We start from the raw sequence: 21358 nt of genomic DNA on the forward strand, positions 1-21358 counted from the left end.
TGGCTTCGGATCAGCGCGTTGTGCCGGCTGCAGCGGCCATTTTGGGGGTGACCCAATGGAAGGAAGACCTTTCTCTCTCTCTCTCTCTCTCTCACTGTCCACTCTGCCTGTCCAAAAAAAAAAAAAAAAATGTGAAGTAGTGAAAAAACTAGCTGTTGTAAAGTGCTTGTTCAGAATTTTCATGTAATACTTTAGTAAAATGTGATTCAGCCTTTTGGCACCATCCCTAACCATCAGTATCATAAAGAGCAGTTTTTGGCTGGGAGACAGGGGTTACAGCTGATGTTCATTAGCAACCTCACTGCTGAGTACAGCTTAAAAAACTTCATTTGATGCCTTTTTATGTTTTAAATTTATAAAAACTTTTCACAGAATTCATATTTTGGTAATTATTTGTCACTTAATATGTTTTTTTTCGGCTGTCCAGTATTGTGTTATCATCTCAATAGCTACTTTGCATATTATTATTTATACTTGTGTGTATATGTGTATTCCTTCATAGGAAATTTGTATGTTTATGTAGAGTATATTGTTTCATAGATAGAAAATTTATAAGAGCAATATTCAAATGTCTAGTTTGAAAATATATGTTTTTAATAAATTTGAATGTCCTATTATGAATACTCATTTTTACCCACTTTTTAAAAATTTCTAGGAATAAGAAAATTCTAAATAAGAAGAAGTTGAAAAGAAAACAGAAGAGCAAATCAAAAGTGAAGACAAGAGGCAAGGTAAACTTTTCAGTAATTTAGAGGGAATAAGGATTTTTTTTTAACTTTTATTTAATGAATATAAATTTCCAAAGTACGGCTTATGGATTACAATGGCTTCCCCCCCATAACGTCCCTCCCACCCGCAACCCTCCCCTTTCCCACTCCCTCTCCCCTTCCATTCACACCAAGATTCATTTTCGATTCTCTTTATATACAGAAGATCAGCTTAGTATACATTAAGTAAGGATTTCAACAGTTTGCTCCCACACAGAAACATAAAGTGAAAAATAATAGATGATTTTTTAAATGATGATGAAATCAGATCAGACCTATTGTCATGTTTAATCCCAGTGAGAGTCAAGTTGGGAATTGATAATTTCTTCTTCTTGGTTCCACTTTTAGTTTCATCTTTTTTTTTTTTTTTTGCCTGGAAGTTAATATCTAGGTGTTAAAAATTATTTGTTATTTATTTATTATCTTCTTTTCAGTTCTTTGGGAGAACACAGTCATTTCTATTCTTTTTCACTGTGATGTTGTGTAGTGGAACCTGAGTAAAACTGGCTTGGGATTTGGGACTTAGATTTAGATTCATCATAGACTTTTTCTGACAATAATCAGGGAGACTCTTGGAATTTTTCAGGATTTCTTTTGAATGCTGATGACTGGGCAATAAGGAATATTTTAAGTAGGTGGGACCTTAGACATTAAGGGTCTCATTTTATACCTGATGTAGATGTCTTCTGTATAATAACCATCTGGCTTTTTACTTAAGCATTTTTGGTTACCATTGCCCACTTTCTAAATATGAGTCTCTTTTTTCTTGAATACCAGCATTAAGAAAACTAGACAGAAGAAAGAGAGTAGTCATAACTACGATTTCTGAACAGCTCCACTGTGGATTAAAGCAGCAGTAGCTTAGCTGGGCCCATATATCATATTTATGTTCCAGAAGCAGTTGTTGCCTGCCCTTTTAATTTAGTGTTCTTGGTGCTGTAACTGAGAGAAATGTCCTTTGAGATAGTAACCCAGAGATAAAATAAAAGAATGGGGGATGGAGTTTATTTGGTGACTCTATCATGAGAGCGGTTGGATCCTGAGGTTAAATAATGTCATGAAATCCATGCCTTCATCTCTAGGTTCTGCCTTCCTCTTTGTGTTGGTGTACTGTACTGCCTATGGCTGAGAAATAAAGCTACTGGCAACTCCAACTGACCTCATGCTCTTTGAGCAAGAGACAATCTCTTCTATTAGTTCTAGCAGAAAGTTTTCGGTAGGATTTTTGATTGAATTGCATCATTCATTTTGGCCATAGAGATGGTGCTTTGATGGATCAGACTGAGAAAAGTTGTAATCCTGTGAGGGACAGTAGGTGAGCACTCTGATGAGCAGGCCATGGGGAATGGGGATGGGGTGGTTGCCCTAAGGAAAGTGTTGATGGGGCAGACAGATAAATAGTATCTGTTCATTATATCACCTGTAATTACTTATGGTTTGGGGATAGAATAGGGAAATAGCATTCTTTTTTTTTAACTTTTATTTAATGAATATAAATTTCCAAAGTACAGTTTATGGATTACAATGGCTTCCCCCCCCATAACTTCCCTCCCACCCGCAACCCTCCCCTTTCCCTCCCCCCCCCTTCCATTCACATCAAGTTTCATTTTCAATTCTCTTTATATACAGAAGATCAGTTTAGCATATATTAAGCAAAGATTTCAACAGTTTGCACCCACATAGAAAGACAAAGTGAAAAATACTGTTTGAGTACTAGTTATAGCATTAAATCTCAATGTACAGCACACTAAAGACAGAGCTCCTACATGAGGAGTAAGTGCACAGTGACTCCTGCTGTTGACTTAACAAATTGACATTCTTGTTTATGGCATCAGTAATCACCCTAGGCTCTTGTCATGAGTTGCCAAGGCTATGGAGGCCTTTTGAGTTCACCAACTCTGATCATATTTAGACAAGGTCGTAGTCAAAGTGGAAGTTCTCTCCTCCCTTCAGAGAAAGGTACCTCCTTCTTTGATGACCTGTTCTTTTCACTGGGATCTCACTCACAGAGATCTTTCATGTAGGTTCCCCCCCCCCCCAAGAGTGTCTTGGCTTTCCATGCCTGAAATACTCTCATGGGCTTTTCAGCCGGATCCACATGCCTTAAGGGCTGATTCTGAGGCCAGAGTGCTGTTTAGGACATCTGGCATTCTATGGGTCTGCTGTGTATCTCACTTCCCATGTTGGATTGTTCTCTCCCTTTTTTATTCTATCAGCTAGTATTTGCAGACACTAGTCTTATTTATGTGATCCCTTTGGCTCTTAGTCCTATCATTATGATCAATTGTGAACAGAAATTGATCACCGGGACTAGTGAGATGGCATTGGTACATGCCACCTCGATGGGATTGAATTGGAATCCCCTGGTATGTTTCTGACTCTGCCGTTTGAGGTAAGTCAGCTTGAGCATGTCCCGAATTGCACATCTCTTCCCTCTCTTATTCCCGCTCTTATATTTAACAGTGATCATTTTTCAGTTAAGTTTCAACACTTGAGAATAACTGTGTATTGATTACAGTATTCAACCAAAAGTATTAAGTAGAACAAACAAAAAATACTAAGAGGGATAACGTATTAAGTTGTTCATCAACAGTCAGGGCAAGGGCTGATCAAGTCACCGTTTCTCTAGTGTTCAGGGAAATAGCATTCTTAATATATAAAAAACCTCTAATAGGTAGACATTTAGACTAGGGGCTAAGATGCTTACATTCCTTGTTGGAGTACCTAGGGTCTGCACTAGCAGAAAAGGTAAAGGCTTCAGATATTGAGTCTCTGCCACCCACATGGCAGACAGGATTGAGTTCTCTCCTCCAGGCTTGTGTCCCAGGGCCATTGTAGGAATCTGGGGAGTTGAACCAGTGGGATGAGAACTCTCTGTGTCTTTGTCTCTCTGCCTCTTTCTATATTTTTAAAAATTCTTTGAATAAATACATAGTTGTTCAATTTCTAACTTCTGTTCCTCTTCTACTCATTGGTGCTATGTACAGAATCACAGACATCTAAGGATCTTCTATGGTTCCATGTGATGATTTTCCTAACATGGTAGCATGTGCTAACTAGAAAGAGGAGGGAATTAAAGGTCTTTCGTGCCCTTCAGTTTGGTCTCTAAGAAACTAAGTGTCTTTAATAAGTAAGCACTCTTCCTTTGCTTTTGGTATTTTGTATTTTCTTTTTAGGGGCATCTGTGTTAAGAGTAAAATAAATAAATTCATTCATTTATTATTCACACATTAATTGCATGCTGCTGACTATATGTGGGTGCTTTGGATACAAAAATGAGTAAGAAATGTTTCCTGCTCTTGGTAAGCATGTAAGATAGTAAAATGCTATTGTTAGTCTCTTTGCTTAACTGACACAGAGGTTGGACATATTTATGGGGTACCATGTGACATTTGGATAAATGTATACATTGTATATTGTTCAGTCAGGGTAAACGTATCTATCTACTCAAGGGTTTAAAATTTCTTAATGGTGAAAATTCAAAAATCTATTAAGTTTTTTTGTTTTGTTTTTGTTTTTAACAGAGAAAGATACATTACACTATGTAATCATCTGTTGCTTTTCCCAGGCCATTAGAAGGGAGCTGCATTGGAAGTGGAGCAGCCAGGACCAAATCCACACCCATATAGGATTCTGGTGTCTCAGGTGGTGGCTTTACCTACTATGCCACAATGCTTGCCACCCCCTGACCCATAACTTCTTGGTCCCATCTAACTATAACTTAGTACTCACTAATCAGCCATTCTGCAGCCCTCCACGCCTGCTTTCCCCACCCTTTGATAACTAGTATTATACTCCACTACTATGAGATAAACGTTTTTAGGTTCAGCATAAGAGAGATCATGTGGTATTTGTCTTTCTGTGCTAGGCTTACTTCATTTAACACAATGACCTCAAAGGCCATCCATGTTGTTGCATATGACAAGATCTCATTCTTTTTTATGACTAAGTAGAATTCAATTGTATGTATGTACCACATTTTCTTTATACATTCATCAGTGAATGGACCCTCAGGTAGTTTCCACTTCTTGACTATTGTAAATGTGCTACAATAACATGAGAGTGCAGATGATGTCTCTTCAGCAAACTGATTCCATCTCTATTGGATTTATATACCCATTAGTGGGATTACTCAATCATATGGCAGTTATATTTTTAGGTTTTTAGGAAGTACCTAGCTGTTTTCTATAATAACTGCACTAATTTACGTTCCTACCAACAATTTACAGAGGTTGTCCTTTATCCATATCTTCACCAGCACTTATTTTATCATTTTGATAGTAGGCAGTCTAACTAGAGTGAGGTAATATCTCATTATGATTTTCATTTTGATTTCCTTGTTGATTAACAGTGTTGAATGTGGGGAGCAGGGTCCGTCTCCCGCAACACGGCGGGGCACCCGGGAGACAAATAAGTACTGAGACTGTGGACTGAAACTAACTCTATGCATCTGATCTCCCACCATATGGCGCTGAGAGGGAGGAAACAAATCTTACACAGCTGCTTCGTCAATTAGCTGATTCCTGATCCAACCTCTGATTGGAAGAAAGCAGCGTGCTCAGCATGTGGGCAGCAGAGCACGGATTGGTGGGAGAGGACTATAAAAGGGGGAGAGAGACAACATGCGGGGCCCCTTGAGAGAGTCGGTCAGAGAGCTCGTTGGTGCTGCTCCTCTGCGGAGGCAGGGGAGCGGCAGCAAATCTGGGAAGGACCGGGGAAAGAAAACAGCGTCCGGTGTCGTTCCTCCGCGAGTGGGGGAGTGACAGTTGAACATTTTTCATGGAGTTCTTGGGCACATGTATGACTTGCTTTGAGAAATGTCTGTTTAGGTCTGCTATCACTTCTTAACTGGATTAGTATTTTTTTTACTATTGATTTCCTTATATATTCTGATTATTAATCCTTTGTCCAATATACAACTTGCAAATACTTTCTCTTATTCTGTAGTTTGTCTCTTGACTATTGATTGTTTCCTTTGCTGTGTAGAAGCTCTTTAATTTCATGAAATTCCATTTGTCTAAGTTTGCCTTTGTTTTCTATACTTTTTGGGTTTGATCAAAAAAGTTCTTGCCTGTCCCAGTGTCTTGAAATATTTCCACTAAGTTTTCTTCTACTACAAGTTTCAAAGTTTCAGGTCTTACATTTAGGTCTGTAATCTATTCTGAATTTCTTTTTGTATTTGGTGAGGTAGGGGAATCTAGTTTCATTCTTCTGCATGTGAATATCCAGTTTCCCCCCCACCATTTACTGAAGACTGTCCTTTCCCCAGTGTGTGTCCCTAGCATGTTTGTCATAGATAAATTGGCTGTAGTTGTATGAGTTTACTTCTAGGTTTCTTTTCTTTTCCATTGGTCTATGGGTCTGTTTATAGATTCAATCCATGCTATTATTTATTTATTTATTTATTTTTGACAGAGTTAGAGAGACAGCGAGAAAGGTCTTCCTTCTGTTGGTTCACCCCCCAAAATGGCCCCTATGTCCGGCACACTGCGCCAATCTGAAACCAGGAGCCAGGTGCTTCCTCCTGGTCTCCCATGCAATGCATGGCCCAAGCACCTGGGCCATCCTCCACTGCCTTCCCGGGCCACAGCAGAGAGCTGGACTGGAAGAGGAGCAACCAAGACAGAACCCGGAGCCCCAACCAGGACTAGAACCCGGGGTGCCAGTGCTGCAGGTGGAGGATTAGCCAAGTGAGCCGTGGCGCTGGCCCAATCCATGCTATTTTAATCACTGTAGCTTTGTAATACAATTTTTATAAGATTGACTTATTTATCTCAGAGGCAGAGTTACCGACAGAGAGAGGGAGAGACAGAGAGAGAAGAGAGGTGTTTCATCCTCTGGCTCACTCCATAGATGGCAGCGATGGTCTGAGTTGGGCCTTTCAGAAGCCAGGAGCCAGGATCTTCTTCCTGGTCTCCAGTGTGGGTTCAGGGGCCAGAGCACTTGGGCCATTTTCCACTGATTTCCCAGGTCATTAGCAGAGAGCTGGAGCAGAAATAGAGCAGCCAGGACTTGAGCCGGCACCCATATGGGATGCTGGCACCACACGTGAGGCTTAATCTACTACACCACAGTGCCAGCACTGTGTAATATATTTTAAAGTCAGATAATGTGTTACTTCCTGCTTTGTGCTTTTTCCTCAAGATTGATTTGATTGCTTGTGATCTTTTGTGATCCCTACAGTTTTTAGTAATATTTCTTAAAGTTCTGTGAAAAATGTCATTGAAATTTTGATAGAGATTGCATTGAATCTGTAAATCATGTTCAGTGATATGGACATTTTATTGATACTGATTCTCCCAATCCAAGAACATGCTGCTATTTTGGTACTGGTTTTCTAAATTTATTGTAGTTCCTTTTTTTCTTTATTCCTCTCATAATCTTCTTGGTAGTTAAGTGATTTTCTCCAATAGTATGTTTTAATACCTTGCTTAACATTTTTGTTAAGTCTGTTACAGATTTTTGCTTTCTGGATACCATGAGGCTCACAAAAAAAAAACATGTGGCATCCCGTATGAGCACCCATTTGAGTTCTTGCTGCTTGGCTTCCAGTCCAGCTCCCTGTTAATGTGCCCGGTAAAGCATCAGAAGATGGCTCAAGTGCTTGTGCCCAAGTGCTGCTTCACGTGGGAGACCTGGATAGAGTTCTAGGCTCCTGGTTTTGCCCTGGCCCAGACCTGCCCTGGCTGTTGGAGCCATTTAGGGAGTGAACCAGGGAATAGAAGATCTCTCTCTGTCTCTCTCTGTGACTCTCACCCTCCCCCTGCCTCTCTGTAACTCTGCCTTTCAAATAAACAAATAAATCTTTAAAAGAAAATAATAATTTAACATCTTCATCCAAGCTTTGAAAATTACAATTCCAGATGGTGGGTTTCTAGCATCTTACTTTGCTTGTTAGAGTTCATGGTTCCCTGAAAGTTCTTGATACTGGTTGCTGTGCAATGCTGCCTGCCCACTGAAAGACTAGCTATCATAATCTGGCTTTATTTGTGGCCATCATTGCAGAAGTTCTAAACAGTCTGTTTATTCGCTCTGAGCTAGTGGACACTTCTGTTTTAGTTCTAGATAGTCCCTATGTTGAAGTTTGCTGCAGGGCCTCTGTTCATGTTTTGTTTGTTGTTTGTTTTTTACTGCCTTACTTGGTGCTGGAGGATGGAGTGATAACTTTTCTTTCCTACTTTCTTTAATGCAACTTTTGTTCTTACTACAGTGATAGCTGGCACTGTGATCTCTCACCTGGCCTCTGTAGCTCTTGTGAAGGTGACTAGCTGTTCAGCTTGGTGTCTCCGTTGAGAGTTTGGTATTGGCATTAGCTTCCTTAGCCACCCTCTTGCCTGAGCCTCCACAGTTATTTTTACAATGTCATTTAGTGATACTACATGTCTTTCTTTATTGCTGTCATTGACCTCTCTTGTTTCTTCTCATACATCAGCCACTTCCTTCATTTAACTTTCTTATTATCCATCTTAAACACCAGTTTTTAGGAAAAAAAACCTCTTGATTAACTTACTGTATTGGTTGCTGATAGTTGCAGTAACAAATTTTACAAAACAACACAAATTGTCTTACAGTTTTGGAAGTCTAAAGTCCAAAATGGATCTCACTGTGCTATCGATAAGGCAGTGTTCTTCCTGGAAGCTGTAGGGAGATCTGTTTGCTTGCCATTTATAGCTCATAGAGGCTGCCCACATTCCTTGGGTTGTGGCCTCTTTATATCTTCAAAGACAGCAGTATTTGGTTGACTTCTGTCATGCTGCATCATTCTGACACTCTGCCTGCTGTACATTTCATTCTCTTTCAGGTATAAAGGCCTTCATGGGTGCACTGGGCCTTCCCAGATATCCAAGCCTGATCTTAAACCCTTAAGTTACTCACATCTATAGAGTCCCTTTGCTATGTAAGATACCATTCTCACAGGTTTTGGCTCAGAACATTCTTGTCACCACCCTGGGTTTTCTCATCTGTGTTCCATCCCCGTCTATAGCCCTGGCTATAAACACCCACAGGTGTATTTCTTGCCACTGTAGATTTGTTTTCAGTTTCTAAAATTTCATATAATCTGGTCATAGACCATACCATGTATACTTTTTTTTTTTTAAAGATTTATTTATTTTATGTGAAAGGCAGAGTCACAGAGAGAGGAAGGGATACAGAGAAAGAGAGAGATCTTCCTTCTGCAGATGTACTCCCTAAATGGCTGCAGTGCCCAGAGCTGGGCCAGTTCAAAGCCAGGAGCCAGGAGTTTCCCGGATCTCCCATGTGGGTGCAGGGGCCCAAACACTTAGTCATCTTCTGCTGCTTTTCCCTGGCCATTAGCAGGGAGCTGGATTGGAAGTGGAGCAGCCAGGATTTGAAGTGGTACAATATTGGATGCCAGTGTTGCAGGTGGCAGTTTTATCCACTAAGCCATAATGCCAGCCCCATACTGTTTTATTTCTTGCTTCTTTTCCTTTAACATAATGATTTGTGTTAATATTGTGTGTGTCAACAATTCATCCCTTTTTTGCATATTAGTATTCCATTGTATGGATACATCATAATTTGCTAACCCATTCTCCTGTCAATGGGCATTTTGGTGATGTTTTTAGCTGCTGGCCATTGCAAATAAACTGTTAAGAACTCTTGCATACTAGCTTTAGTATGGACATATTGTTTTGTTTTTCTTGGGTGAATACCCTGGAGTGATATTTGCCAGAAAGAGACTCCAAAGCAATTTTCACTCACAGCTAAGATTTATTACAACAAAGGACAAAGAGCAAACAACAGGAAAAACATATATATTGGTGGTGTCTAAAGAGTTACAACACAGACTTTCTAGTCCTTTGTTGTCTGAGCACACAGGACATGCTTGCTTTCTGGAGCTGAGCTTCAGAGAACTGTGTGGAATGTCTCTACCCAGGTGAGTCTCAGAGTCTGAGACTTCTTGTAGGTCTAGATGCATAGTGTAACTCAGGAGTCATGGTCCATTGTTCCAGGTGTTTATAACCAAATCATAAAACTCCACATGCCCAGGTATTGGCCAAGGGTCAATCATTGTTTCCTTGGAAGAATACCAGGAATAACCAGTCATGCCTGCAGTGTTACCACTTGCCTTATAGGTGGTGTGGTAAATGTATATTTAGTTTTTTAAGAAAATGAACAACTTTTTCCCAAAGCAGTTGTGCCATGTGTAAGAGTTTATCACAGTTTACTATAAATCCAAGTAGTTGATTTTCTTCCTCATATAATTCATGGATTTTTTTTTGTAAGAAATTTTCATCTCCCCAGAGATTGCATGGACTTTTTTCTATAGTGTCTTCTACAGATTTTACAGTTTTAACTGTTACAGTTAGGTTTGTCATTTTATTTCAAGTTAATTCGTATTGTAAGATAGATGTTCACTTTTTGTCCCCACACTGATAATCTATTCAGCTGATCCAGCACCAATTGTTTAATGACTTTTCTATTGATCTTGGCTTTTTTGTAAAAATCAGTTATTTGTATTTGTTTCAGACAATTTCTGGAATTGAACTGTATATCTTTTATTAAACCAGTACTATACTGATAACAGTAACTTTAAAGAGTAATTCTTGAAATTAGATGGTATGCTTTCCAACTTTGGTCATTTTTTCTAAGACTCTTTTATCTACTTTGTGTCTTTCACATTTCTATAGGGATATTAAAATGGGCTTCTGAATTTTCATTTTAAAAAGCTTCTGAAGTTTTATTGGGATTGGGTTGAATCTATGTATTTGCTAAGAAGTATAATTTTGGCTGGCGCCGTGGCTCAATAGGCTAATCCTCCGCCTTGCGGCGCCAGCACACTGGGTTCTAGTCCTGGTCGGGGCGCCGGATTCTGTCCCGGTTGCCCCTCTTCCAGGCCAGCTCTCTGCTATGGCCCGGGAGTGCAGTGGAGGATGGCCCAAGTCCTTGGGCCCTGCGCCCACATGGGAGACCAGGAAAAGCACCTGGCTCCTGGCTTCAGATCAGCGCGATGTGCCGGCCGCAGCGGCCATTGGAGGGTGATCCAATGGCAAAGGAAGACCTTTCTCTCTGTCTCTGTCTCTCTCACTGTCCACTCTGCCTGTTAAAAATAAAAATTAAAAAAATAAAAAATAAAGAAGTATAATTTTAATGATGTAGAACCTTCTAATCCATGAATATGATATGTCTCCATTTATTTAAACATTCTATATTCAGGGAATTTTTTTAGTTGTCAGTATATAGCTATAATACTTTTATATGTTTGGTGTTATAAGTTCTATTATTTTAAAACATTTATTTTGTTATGAGATGTTTGTGTTATAAATGTAGTTCTAAGAAATAATTCAGAAGGTCTTCTATACCTTTTACCCATTTTCCCAGTGGTAAAATTTTGTATACCTGTGGTATAGTCTGAAAACCAGTAAGTTAACATTGATATAGTCCATCAATCTTAATCATATTTCACCAGTTTTGCATGTAGTCATTTGTGTGAGTCCATCTAGTTCTATGTAATTTTATCACATGCGTAGGCCTATATGACCATTATCACAGTCAAGATATAGAATAGTTCTAATACAAGGATCCTTTGTATTGTTTATAGCCACAGCTATATTCTTCCTTTAATCTCCCACTCTCTTTCTCTTTCTTTTTTTCTTTGTTTCTTTCTTCTTTTTTTTCGTCAGATTTATTTACTTACTTGAGAGTCAGAGTTACAGAGAGAGGGAGAGACAGAGAAAGAGGTCTTCTATCTGCTGGTTCACTCCCCAAATGGCCTCAACGGCCGGAGCTGGGCTGATCCAAAGCCAGGAACCAGGAACTTCTTGTGGGTCTCCTATGTGGGTGCAGGGGCCCAAGCACTTGGGCCATCTTCCACTGCTTTCCCAGGCCATTAGTAGGGAGCTGGATTGGAAGTGGAGTAGCTAGAACTCGAACCAGCATCTATATGGGATGCCGTCTCTACAGGTAGATGCTTAACCTACTGTGGGACAGCGCCAGCCCCTTTACTCTTTCTTTAGTCTCCAACAACCAGTAGTCTCTTTTCCATCTCTATAATTTTAACATTTCAGGAATATTATTAAAATAGAACCATATGTTATATCATCTTTTAGGATGGGCTTTGTTCCTCAGTACTTTGTGGTTCTTTCAAGTTATTAAATATATCAGTAGATCATTTCTTTTTTATTGTTGAGTTAACATTGCATGATATAAATGTAAATGGTTTATATAATCACTTACCCATAAAAGGAATCTGGATTGTTTCTAGCTTTTAACTATTTTTGATTAATTCTGCTATAAACATTCATGTACTCTTCTTTTTACATGAAGATAAGTCTTCATATCTCTGGTATAAAAGCCTAAGAGTACAATTGCTGTATTATATTGTAGGTACATTTTTAGTAATGCAAGAAATTGCCATACTTTTTTGCAGAGAGCCTATGTCACTTTAGCTGCCCATCAGGAGTGTATGCATATTCCACTGACTGCATAATTACCAGTATTTGATGTTATCCTTGTCTTTTATTTTAGCCATTCTACTGAGGGTATAATGTATCTCATTTTATTTTAATTTGCCTTTTCCTAATGGCTAATGATGCTGAACTTCTTTTAATGTGCTTGTGTGCCTCTGTGTATCTTATTTTATTTGAAAGGCAGAGAGACAGAGACAGAAATCCCTCATCTGGTGGTTCGCTACCCAAATGCCTGCTGTAACCAAGGCCAGGGCAGGCTGAAACCAGGAGCCAGAACTCAGTCTAGGTCTCCCATCTGGATGACAGGGGCCCAGGCACTTTAGCCATCATTTGCCGCTTCCCAGTGTGTACATTAGCAGGAAGTTGGATTTGAAGATGCAGTTGAGACTCAAACCTAGGCTCTGTGATATGGGATGCAGCCATCCCAAGTGACATCTTTATGCCTATGCCAAACAACCACCCTCTGTGGTATCTTCTTCAGTGGCACGTCAAGTCTTTGTTCTCAGTTTGTGACTTTAGTGGTATTATTTAAAAATTATTTTCCAATTTTGATTCCTAATATATGAATATACTAATGATATTTTTAAAATTTTTAACTGAAGATAAAAATTGTACGGGGGCTGGCACTGTGGCGAAGTAGGCTGGGCCTCTGCCTGTGGCACCAGTATCCCATGTGGGCACTGGTTCATGTCCCATTTGCTCCTCTTTCGATTCAGCTGTCTGCAATGGCCTGGGAAGCAGTGGAAGATGGTCCAAATGCTTGGGGCCCTGCACCTGCTGGGAGACCAGGAAGAAGCTCCTGGCTCCTGACGTTGGATCAGCCCAGCTCTGGCCATTGTGGCCATTTTGGGAGTGAACCAGCAGATAGAAGACCTTTCTCTCTGTTTCTCTGTAACTCTCTCTCTCAAATAGATAAGTAAAATTTTTTTTTTTAAAAATTGCACAAATTTATGGGATACCATGTGATGTTTTGATACCTGTGTATGTTATGTAATGTGTAATAAGGATATGCATATTTATCTCCTCAGACATTTAACATTTTCTATGGTGAAAACATTCAAGTAATTTCTACTAGTTAGAATATTTATATATGGTATATTATCCATGTCTAGTGTGCAATAGAATGTCAGAACTTCTTACTCCTAACTATAACTTAGTACCTGTTAATCAGCCATTCTCTATTCTTCTCCCTATTCTCCACAGCCTCTGATAACCACCATTATACTTTTATCTTCTGTGAGATCAGTTTTTTAGATTCTACATTACTTATGTTTATATACTGGTTTTGTATCTCACACTACATACTGCTTCTAGTATGTAGATTTTTGCAAATTCTTTAAGATTATCTTCATGCCTCTACAAATGGAGACATTTGGGCCGGCGCCTTGGCTCACTAGGCTAATCCTCCACCTAGCGGCGCCGGCACACCAGGTTCTAGTCCCGGTCGGGGCGCCGGATTCTGTCCCGGTTGCCCCTCTTCCAGGCCAGCTCTCTGCTGTGGTCAGGGAGTGCAGTGGAGGATGGCCCAAGTACTTGGGCCCTGCACCCCATGGGAGAGCAGGAGAAGCACCTGGCTCCTGCCATTGGATCAGCGCGGTGCGCCGGCCGCAGCCCGCCGGCCGCGGCGGCCATTGGAGGGTGAACCAACGGCAAAGGAAGACCTTTCTCTCTGTCTCTCTCTCTCACTGTCAACTCTGCCTGTCAAAAAAAAAAAAAAAAAAAAAAAAAAATGGAGACATTTACTTTCATATTTCTGTTCTAATTGTGCCTTTTTTTCTTTTTTTTCTTGACTTGTTGTACTGAATTGAGTTGCTGAGGGTAGATGCATTTGCTTTAATTGCAGTTTTAGGATTCAGAAAGCATTTGATCTGTTACTGTGTTAGCTATGGATATGTATTAGATCCTCTTTATAAGTTGAGGAAATTGCTTCTTATTCCCAGTTTACTTAAGAGTTGATACTGGGTTTTTGTCAAGTGCTGTTCCCATGCTTATTTTTAGCATCTGAAGTTTTTTCTCTGTTATTTTCATCCAGATAGGGATTACTCTGAGTGCTTTTCTAGAGTTGTAACAACATTGTTTTAATTGGTCATGATGTGTACCTATTTTATATTTGGTTTATTTAGAGAGATATTTAGGTTGCTAATATTTATTTGGAAGTCTGGGAGACATGCCCACAACTCACATGCCACTTTAAGCTTTAATATATTTGTTATTTAACAAGAATACTTCTTTTTTTCCCCAATTCTTTATGGAAAAAGAATAGAATTTGGTGCCCAAATCCTTTTGGCACATGAGGTATCATTTTATTTATCTTAGGTTCTTTGTGGACATTCTGTAATCCTGCCAATTCACATTTGTAAAATGTCATAAAACCTTTCTTTGTGATGCCAGTGTTGGTCCTGAAAGTACAGTGACTATCAGAGGAATAAAATTGTGGGCACAGGGGCAGGCATTTTGTATAGTGGTTAAGTGGCTACTTGGGACACCTGCATCCCATATTGGCATGCTTGTGTTTGAGTCCCAGCTTCTCTTTTGATGTATCTTCCTGCTAATGTTCACCCTGGGAGGTAGTTGCTGATAGGTCAAGTACTTGGATCTCTGCCACCAATGTGGAAGATGCAGATTGAGTTCGGGGCTCCTGGTGTTGGCCTGGCCCAGCCCTGCTTATTGTGGGCATTTAGGGAGTGAACCACTGGACGGAATGTATGTTTCACTGTCCCTTTCTCTCTTTATCTCTATGCCTTCCTCTATGAGGAAACATTGGATAAATTGTTTACCATGCTTTTGTGAAGACTGAAAGCTGAGAAAGAGCTTAGGGAAGCTTATGTCCAAAATATTCACTTTTCTTGGCCTTACTGCTATTTTAATGAGAATGAAATTACAGCAGTTGATGAAAATTAAAGTTTTTTGATTTAAAGCACCAGTTTAATTCCAACTCAAGCAGCTGAAATTTTGGTTTTATTTATCCAAAAGGGAAAGAGATAGGGGTCTTTCACAGGCTGGTTTTCTCCCTGTATGCCCACATTGGGGCTGAACAATGTGGTTGTTAGGGACTCAAGTACTGAAACCATCACGTGTTGCCTCAAAGGGTATTCATTTTTTTTTTTTTAGAATTTTTTTAAACATTTATTTAATATATATAAATTTCCAAAGTACAACTTTTGGATTATAGTGGCTTTTCCCCCCATAACCTCCCTACCACCCACAACCATCCCATCTCCCGCTCCCTCTCCCATCCCATTCTTCAAGATTCTTTTTCAGTTATCTTTATATACAGAAGATCAATTTAGTATATACTAAGTAAAGACTTCAATAGTTTGCACCCACACAGAAACACAAAGTGTTAAGGATTGTTTGAGTACTAGTTACAGCATTAATTCACATTGTACAACACATTAAGGACAGAGATTCTACATGAAGAGTAAGTGCACAGTGACTCCTGTTGTTGATTTAACAAATTGACACTCTGGTTTATGGCATCAGTAATCACCCTAGGCTCTTGTCATGAGTTGCCAAGGCTATGGAAGCCTCTTAAGTTTGCCGACTCCGATCTTATTTAGACAATGTCATAGTCAAAGTGGAAGTTCTCTCCTCCCTTCAGAGAAAGGTATCTCCTTCTTTGATGGCCCATTGTTTCCACTGGGATCTCACTCACAGAGATCTTTCGTTTAGGTCTTTTTTTTTTGCCAGAGTGTCTTGGCTTTCCATGCCTGAAATACTCTCATGGGCTTTTCAGCCGGATCCACATGCCTTAAGGGCTGATTCTGAGGCCAGAGTGCTATTTAGGACATCTGCCATTCTATGGGTCTGCTGTGTATCCTGTTTCCCATGTTGGATCGTTCTCTCCTTTTTAATTCTATCAGTTAGTATTTGCAGACACTAGTCTTGTTTATGTGCTCCCTTTGAATCTTAATCCTATCATTATGATCAATTGTGAACTGAAACTGATCACTTGGACTAGTGAGATGGCATTGGTACATGCCACCTTGATGGGATTAAATTGGAATCCCCTGGTACATTTCTAACTCTACCTATAGGAGCAAGTACCAATGAGCATGTGCTTAACTGTACATCTCTTCCCTCTCTTTTTCCCACTCTTATATTTAACAAGGATCACTTTTCAGTTAAATTTAAACACCTAACAATAATTGTGTGTTAATTAAAGAGTTCAACCAATAGTATCAAGTAGAACAAAAAAATACTAAAAGGGATAAAGTAGTAAGTTGTTCTTTGACAGTCAGGACAAGGGCTGATCAAGTCATTGTTTCTCATGGTGTCCATTTCACTTCAACAGGTTTCATTTTTGGTGCACAGTTAGTTGTCGCCGATCAGGGATAACATATGATATTTGTCCCTTTGGGAGGGCTTAATTCACTCAGCATGATGGTTTCCAGATTCCTCCATTTTGTTTCAAATGACCAGATTTCATTGTTTTTTACTGCTGTATAGTATTCTATAGAGTACATATCCCGTAATTTCTTTATCCAGTCTTCTGTTGATGAGCGTTTAGGTTGGTTCCTTGTCTTAGCTATTGTGAATTGAGCTGCAGTAAACATTGAGGTGCAGACAGTTCTTTTATTTGCCAATTTCATTTCCTTTGGATAAATTCCAAGGAGTGGGATGGCTGGGTTGTATGGTAGGATTATATTCAGGTTAGTGAGGAATCTCTAGACTGACTTCCAAAGTGGCTTTACTAGTTTGCATTCCCACCAACAGTGAGTTAGTGTCCCTTTTTCCCCACATCCTTGCCAGCATCTGTTGTTTGTAGATTTCTGAATGTGAGCCATTCTCACCGGGGTGAGGTCAAACCTCATTGTGGTTTTGATTTGCATTTCCCTGATTGCTAGTGATCCTGAACATTTTTTCATGTGCCTGTTGGCCATTTGGATTTCCTCTTTTGAAAAATGTCTATTGAGGTGCTTGGCCCATCTCTTAAGTGGGTTGTTTGTTTTGTTGTTTTGGAGTTTCTTGATCTCTTTGTAGATTCTGGTTATTTACCCTTTATCTGTTGTATAGTTTGTAAATATTTTTTCCCATTCTTTCGGTTGCCTCTTCACTTTCCTGACTGTTTCTTTTGAAGTACAGAAACTTCTCAATTTGATGCAATCCCAATTGTTAATTTTGGTTTTGACTGCCTGTACCTCCAGGGTCTTTTCCAAGAAGTCTTTGCCTGTGCCTGTATCTTGCAGGTTATCTCCAATGTTCTCTAATAATTTGATGGTGTCGGGTTGTAGAATTAGATCTTTAATCCATGTTGAGTGTGTTTTTGTCTAAGGTGTAAGGTAGGGGTCTTGCTTCATGCTTCTGCATGTGGAAATCCAGTTTTCTCAAGGGGTATTCATCAATAGGTAGCTGGAATTGGAAGCGCATTCCGGACTCAACCTCAGGTGCTCTAATTTATGATGTAGGTAGCCCAGGTGGTGTTTTAACTATTGCCCATGAGATCTAATTTCTGGATAAATCCCTAAATCTGCTTTTAACAGTTTTATTCATTTACTTGAAAGGCAGCATAACAGAGAGAGAGGGAGAGACAGAAATGATCACAACAGCCAGCGCTGGGTCAGTAGGAAGCCAGAAACAAGAAACTCCATCTGGGTCTCCCACATACGTGACAGGGAATCAAATATTGCAGCCATCATCGGCTGCTTCCTGGGTACATTGACAGTAAGCTAGATTGGAAGCTGAGGCTAGACTCCATCCCATGCACTCTGAAATGGGATGCAAGTCTCTCAAGCAGTGGCTTAACCTGCGGCACCACAATGCCTCTTCCCCTAAATCAGCTTTAAAAGATTTTAAAACATGAATCAGTATTTGTAGTAGGTATTTAATACTCTGCCGTATCTTTGTTTTCCCTTAGAGAGGCACCAAATTAATATGCTTTGATATAATACACTAGCAGTTGAGTTCTGTTTGTTGTATGCCTGCTGTGGAGATAAAAGGATCTTTTTGTTAGGTTCTCTGCCTGTCCCCTTCCAGCCTTTATCAGGTTGAATATTCCTGTGTTACTCAAAAAATATTGATGTATGGTGGTAAATCTTCCAGAAGTTGAGTCAACAGACTTATCATGTCTTTGTTCTGTCATGTACATGACTTCTACACATCAGTTAGCCTATCTGAACTTTGTTGCCTTTTTTTTTTTTTTTTTTTGGTTCAAAATAAGAATTGATGATGATGGAAAGAATGTGAAATTGGCTGGTTCCGTGGCTCACTAAGTTAATCCTCTGCCTGTGGCGCTGGCACCCCGGGTTCTAGTCCTGGTCGGGGCGCCGGATTCTGTCCCGGTTGTTCCTCTTCCAGTCCAGCTCTCTGCTGTGGCTGGGAAGGCAGTGGAGGATGGCCCAAGTGCTTGGGCCCTGCACCCATATGGGAGACCAGGAGGAAACACCTGGCTCCTGGCTTCAGATTGGCGCCAGCCGTAGCATCCATTTGGGGGGTGAACCAACGGAAAGGAAGACCTTTTTCACTGTCTCTCTCTCTCTCTCTCTCTCTCTCTCTCACTGTCTAACTCTGCCTGTCAAAAAAAAAAATGTGAAATTGAAATATTCTATCTTGTATTTTCAGTCTGAAAACTTGGAGAATACAGTAATCATACCAGATATCAAACTACATAGTAATCCTTCTGCTTTCAATATTTACTGCAATGTACGCCATTGCGTTCTGGAATGGCAGAAGAAAGAAACCTCCTTGGCACTTGCATCTAAGAACTCTGTGCAGAGTGGAGAATCAGATAGTGATGAAGAGGAGGAATCCAAAGAGCCTCCTATCAAGCTTCCAAAGGTAAGCTACTACATTCTCTTTAGATGCACAACCTACAGCTTTTCTGGATTTATTACATATGTGTGCATTGCTAAAGTTTCTTGCTTTTTAAAAACTTATGAACAAAAAACAAGTATAAGTATATTCATGTAAGTACAGGTTTGAGACAGGCTAGGCAAACTGCCTTTGTAATCAGAATGCTAACAAAGCCAGTAACTGGTATGTCTGAGGGGTGTACTTAATCACCCCAGGCAGAGGTCGGTGGGCTAGAGTCTGTTATGAGGTTAAAGGTACAGAAGCTCTAGAATGGCTGTGCTAGGCTGGAGGCAGCTAGTAAGGAGGCTGTTGAGCCTTTCCAAGTGGGAGTAGAGCCCTGAGCCAGTGAGCAGCTACTAAGGTGGGCACGAGAGGAAGCACAAACTGCCTTCAGTCAAGAGCTTTAGAGAGTTCCCTTGGGGAGGAGCCCTGGGTAAGTACATTTTAATTTTCTTTGAAATAGAAGCAGAGAGGTTTCTGGCTATGCAACAGCCTAAGCTTATAGTTGTGCTCCTGCTATTTTGACTCCCCTTGCCTAGGGAAAAAGTCGTATGTGAACTGATCCAACTTGGACATGATTCTGAGATTGCTTCTTTATTCTCCAAAAACATATAAACAAACTGGTTTTGTAGAAACATTTAGAGCAAACTATTAATGTACTCTGTTCACTTTACTTACTGGTTTATTTCAAGACTGTAATGTTGTTATATATATATTTTTCTAGAGTAGATGTCATTTCTAAACAGAATAGGTGAAATATAGGCATTTTTAAAAATATAACTTTTAGAAGATTCATGCATTTTACATTTTTTTAAAGATTTATTTATTTATTTGAAAGTCAGAGTTACATATGAGAGGATAGGCAGGGAGAGAGAGGTCTTCCATCCAATGGTTCACTCCCCAATTGGCCACAATGGCCGGAGCTGTGCTGATCCAAAGCCAGGAGCCAGGATCTTCTTCTGGGTCTCCCTCGCGAGTGCAGGTGCCCAAGGACTTGAGCCATCTTGTGCTGCTTTCCCAGGCCATAGCGGAGAGCTGGATCGGAAGTGAAGCATCCGAGTCTCGGACCGGAGCCCATATGGGATGCCAGTGCTTCAAGCCAGGGCGTTAACCTGCAGTGCCAGAGCATTAGCCCCTGTCCTGTTTCTCTATTTTGTTGCATGGTGGCTAGTTCCAAATCTGCTAAGGCCCTCCTTCTTCCTATAGGCTGGTTCTTATTCTCAGCAGGTGACTTGCTTTCTGTTTTGTAGATTTTGTGAAAGTCTTCAGTTTCTTAATCATTCATCTTCAAATGTCCTTATCGTTTCCTGTGTTAAGAGTGGAGACCCTTCACTTTGCTTGTTTTCTCTCTTTCCAGTGTCTTAACTACACATACTCTACTTACTGCTTTAATCAAAAACAAGCATGCTTTGCTTTTTTCACATAAGTCCCTCCTGAGAGCGGTGGAGATTGTGGTCTCTAATTGTAATTTCTTAGGTTAATTAGAAAAGGTTGAGAGGGAGAAAGTGTACTTTGGATATAAGGTTGCAAGACCTGGATAATACATGTTAAGTACGGATTCCAGTCTGTGTGTGGGTGAGTCACTCAGCTCTGTAGTAATCATTGTTTTTAAGTTCAGTATTGGGAAGAAAAACAAAAGCCCAGAGAAATCTTTTGCATGAGTGTGCAGATTTTGAAAAGATACTAAGTAATTAAGAATAACCGATTTTATATTGTTTTATAACATGATAAATGAGTATTAAAGTATCAGGCTTTTTTTTAATATTTATTTTATTTATTTGAAAGACAGTTACAGAGCGAGGTAGAGAGAGAGAGAGAGAGAGAGAGAGAGGTCTTCCATCTGCTTGTTCACTCCCCAAGTGACCTCAATGGCCAGAACTGAGCTGATCTGAAGCCAGGAGCCAGGAGCTTCCTCTAGGCTCCCACATGGGTGCAGGGGCCCAAGGACTTGGGCCATCTTCCACTGCTTTCCCAGGCCATAGCAGAGAGCTGGATTGGAAGTGGAGCACCTGAGACTCGAACCAGTGCCCATATGGGATGCTGGTGCTGCAGGCCACGGCTGTAACCCACTGCGCCACAACGCTGCAGGCATTCTTTTTTACTATTTTTTAAAAATTTTTTTGAAGGCAGAGAGACAGAGAAGACAGAACTCTTGTCTGCTGGTTCACATCTGAAATGTCAAAAGCCAGGGCTGATGTGGGCTGCCCAACCATTGGAGCTAGCACCACACCTCCCCGGGGATTCCATCTAGAATAAGGAGCAGGAGCTGGGTATCAAACCCAGGTGTTCTGCTATTGGATGCCACCATCCTATCTGCTAGACTAAAAGCCTTTTCCCTGGGCATTCTTAAGATAATATGTTTTCAGC

The 21358-nt window shown here is 40.2% G+C and overlaps 1 protein-coding gene across 21 annotated transcripts in view; it reads left to right on the forward strand.

The window, feature by feature from the left end:
- MYCBP2 (MYC binding protein 2) overlaps window positions 1–21358 on the forward strand; it is a 304484-nt gene that overhangs the window by 37282 nt on the left and 245844 nt on the right. For all 21 annotated transcript variants that reach the window (XM_051850575.2, XM_051850577.2, XM_051850583.2 and 18 more), the window contains exons 2-3: window positions 656–731; window positions 18761–18976. In XM_051850575.2, coding sequence (XP_051706535.2) covers window positions 656–731; window positions 18761–18976 — 292 coding nt within the window. The remainder of the gene's footprint in view (window positions 1–655; window positions 732–18760; window positions 18977–21358) is intronic.

The sequence above is a fragment of the Oryctolagus cuniculus genome, chromosome 9, assembly GCF_964237555.1.
Source record: "Oryctolagus cuniculus chromosome 9, mOryCun1.1, whole genome shotgun sequence".
Lineage (NCBI taxonomy): Eukaryota > Metazoa > Chordata > Mammalia > Lagomorpha > Leporidae > Oryctolagus > Oryctolagus cuniculus.